This window comes from Bombus impatiens, unplaced genomic scaffold (genome assembly GCF_000188095.3).
Source record: "Bombus impatiens unplaced genomic scaffold, BIMP_2.2 scf_0279, whole genome shotgun sequence".
Classification (NCBI taxonomy): domain Eukaryota; kingdom Metazoa; phylum Arthropoda; class Insecta; order Hymenoptera; family Apidae; genus Bombus; species Bombus impatiens.
This window is the reverse complement of record NT_176698.1, coordinates 757796-759930: the sequence shown is the minus strand read 5'-3', so window position 1 is coordinate 759930 and position 2135 is coordinate 757796. Positions and strand designations below refer to the sequence as shown.

General features: G+C 31.9%; 1 protein-coding gene across 2 annotated transcripts; it reads right to left on the bottom strand.

Moving 5' to 3' along the window:
* Nucleotides 1-509: 509 nt before the first annotated feature.
* Nucleotides 510-2135, bottom strand: LOC105680657. 2 transcript variants are annotated; one of them, XM_012384702.3, is made up of 2 exons: nt 1892-2135; nt 510-1202 (listed from the first exon to the last, which is right to left on the bottom strand). In XM_012384702.3, the coding sequence occupies exon 2, from the start codon at nt 1180-1182 to the stop codon at nt 784-786; it is 399 nt and encodes a 132-aa protein (XP_012240125.1). In that variant the 5' UTR covers nt 1183-1202; nt 1892-2135; the 3' UTR covers nt 510-783. The 2 variants fall into 2 exon arrangements, with proteins under 2 accessions (XP_012240125.1, XP_012240124.1); XM_012384701.3 differs by having other exon boundaries at nt 515-1202; nt 1888-2133.

The following is a 2135-nucleotide window of genomic DNA, read 5'->3' as shown; positions in this document are numbered from 1 at the left end:
ATACCAACATACATATTAAAAATCATTTTAATATTAAATGCTTTAAATGCATTGTACAATATTTTCTTGTATTTGTATATTTAGTTATCTATACAATATAATTAAATAAAAAAAGTGTCGCATAAAGTTATATTATTACAATGAGTAAAATTAATTTACGTTTAACTCCGCACATTTATGCGTTCAGAAACAATTGCCAAAGAGAAGCGTTTACAAAAGAAATTACAAATGTGATAAGCACAAATGTAATAGCTAAATCGACAGTAGCTCGCATTTTTATAGATATTTTTCTGACGTGAAAGAGCACGAGGAATCGATTTATATATTAAAATAAATTTTAGTCGTTGAAATAAAACCATATAATGTTATATGAAATATTGTATCATCATTCTTGTCGGTTTATAAAAAAATGTTAAAAAATATTTATATTATGAAAAAAATAATTGTATAAATTATTAAAGTTTAGTCATTAAAATAATACTATATAATTTTATGCAATATATTTTTACATTCGCAATATATTCATTCTTGAAAGATGTTAAAAAACGTCGTGCAAAAGATGTTAAAATAGCATTCATATTATGAAAAAAATCAGTCATATAAAATATAATCTAAGATATTCATTTTTACTTAGTCAGCCTTTAAAATCATTCGTTGTTCTGTCAAACTTACAACAGCTATAGCCAAGTAGTCGTAAAAAGTTACTATCTCTATCAGGCTGCAAGATTATTTTACATATAATTTATATCTGTGTTAATTTCGTCAGATGGTAGAAGCTTCGAGCTAGTTATTTATCTGATCCGAGGTGGATTCGAAATAGTGCTGCAACGTATCCTGTATGTACACACCGAATGCCTTAGGTCTAGACTGTCGTGGATCTATTAACAACTGCCACTTGTACGATACATCCCCATCCGGTTGCTTCTGAATGGTGATTCGTACCCTCCTCACTACGCCAAATTTTCCGAAGCTCATTTGCAAAAGTCGTTTTACTGCGATAGAATTTCTCACATCCTTCGGTGTCGGGAAAGCATCTGTAGCGATACATAGCGCTGACCAGCTAGCCTTGTATACATCCATCGATATTGTAACCTCTTCGCAAATTAGCCCCTCCGGCAAGTGTTCCCGGATACATGAGAGCGCCGAGCTAAGATTTTCAATCTCCACCTCTGGTACTTTCATTATTCTGTTGAAAATTATTCCTACCACCAAATAATTATTAATATGAATCATTACATTTCTATACGCTCGATCTTCGGCGAGAAATAGCTGATATTTAAACTATTAGAACTTCGTAATAAGAAAACATAAAACGATCATTCTGGGCTCATTTTAAAACGTGAGGCCTATACGTTCAGGATCTTATCTTCTTCTACAGAGATACCTGTATCATGTAGCGAAGATGCTTTATCGTTTTGAACATTTTTCAAATTCGACCGATTCTAGAGATATCAACAAATTTTTTGGATGCCTAAAGTTACCACAAATTTGAAGATTAAAGACTTCCTTCATAATGACACCTGTAGAGTTGATGTACGATATTCTGTCATCGTTTTATTAAACTTTGAATGAAAAGTGTCTCGCCGACACTAGAATAATCCCAAGGTGATATTTCAAGTGGAGGTCGCAAGGTCGAATTTGCACCTCGCACTCTTCTACAAAGTGCAAAAACCTCTGTAGGAAAACGTAACCAAGGATTTTGACGGCTTCACAATTGAGCCCGTAATCGTAATAACAGTTTAAATATCACCAATTTTTTGATAAAAATTTAATGTTCCTTTAATTTTGCACATCAATGCATTTTAAATTTTAAATAAAGTAAAAGAACAAAGTTCGATAGACCGATGAATATTTTGGAAACCAATTAAACAATCACCAACTAAGTACTTACTATCGTCCTGTTCTTTTGGGCTGCCGTAATAGTACTAATTGCTTTAGAACATCATGAATCTAACCTTTATACAAGTTCTAAATACGTTCGAATTCTAACACATTGCTTGTATATTATGAAAACAATTTTTGTGTCCTGCTCCTACAGTATTCTTCTAGAATTCGAATATTTATATCAGTGTTGGACAAAAACAACGGCAAAGTTATAGCAAAAAATTCGACAAAAATATAATTCCAATAACGGA

Excerpts from the sequence above, each read along its gene's own strand:
- LOC105680657 (XM_012384702.3), bottom strand. The coding sequence starts at position 1,182 with ATGAAAGTACCAGAGGTGGAGATTGAAAATCTTAGCTCGGCGCTCTCA.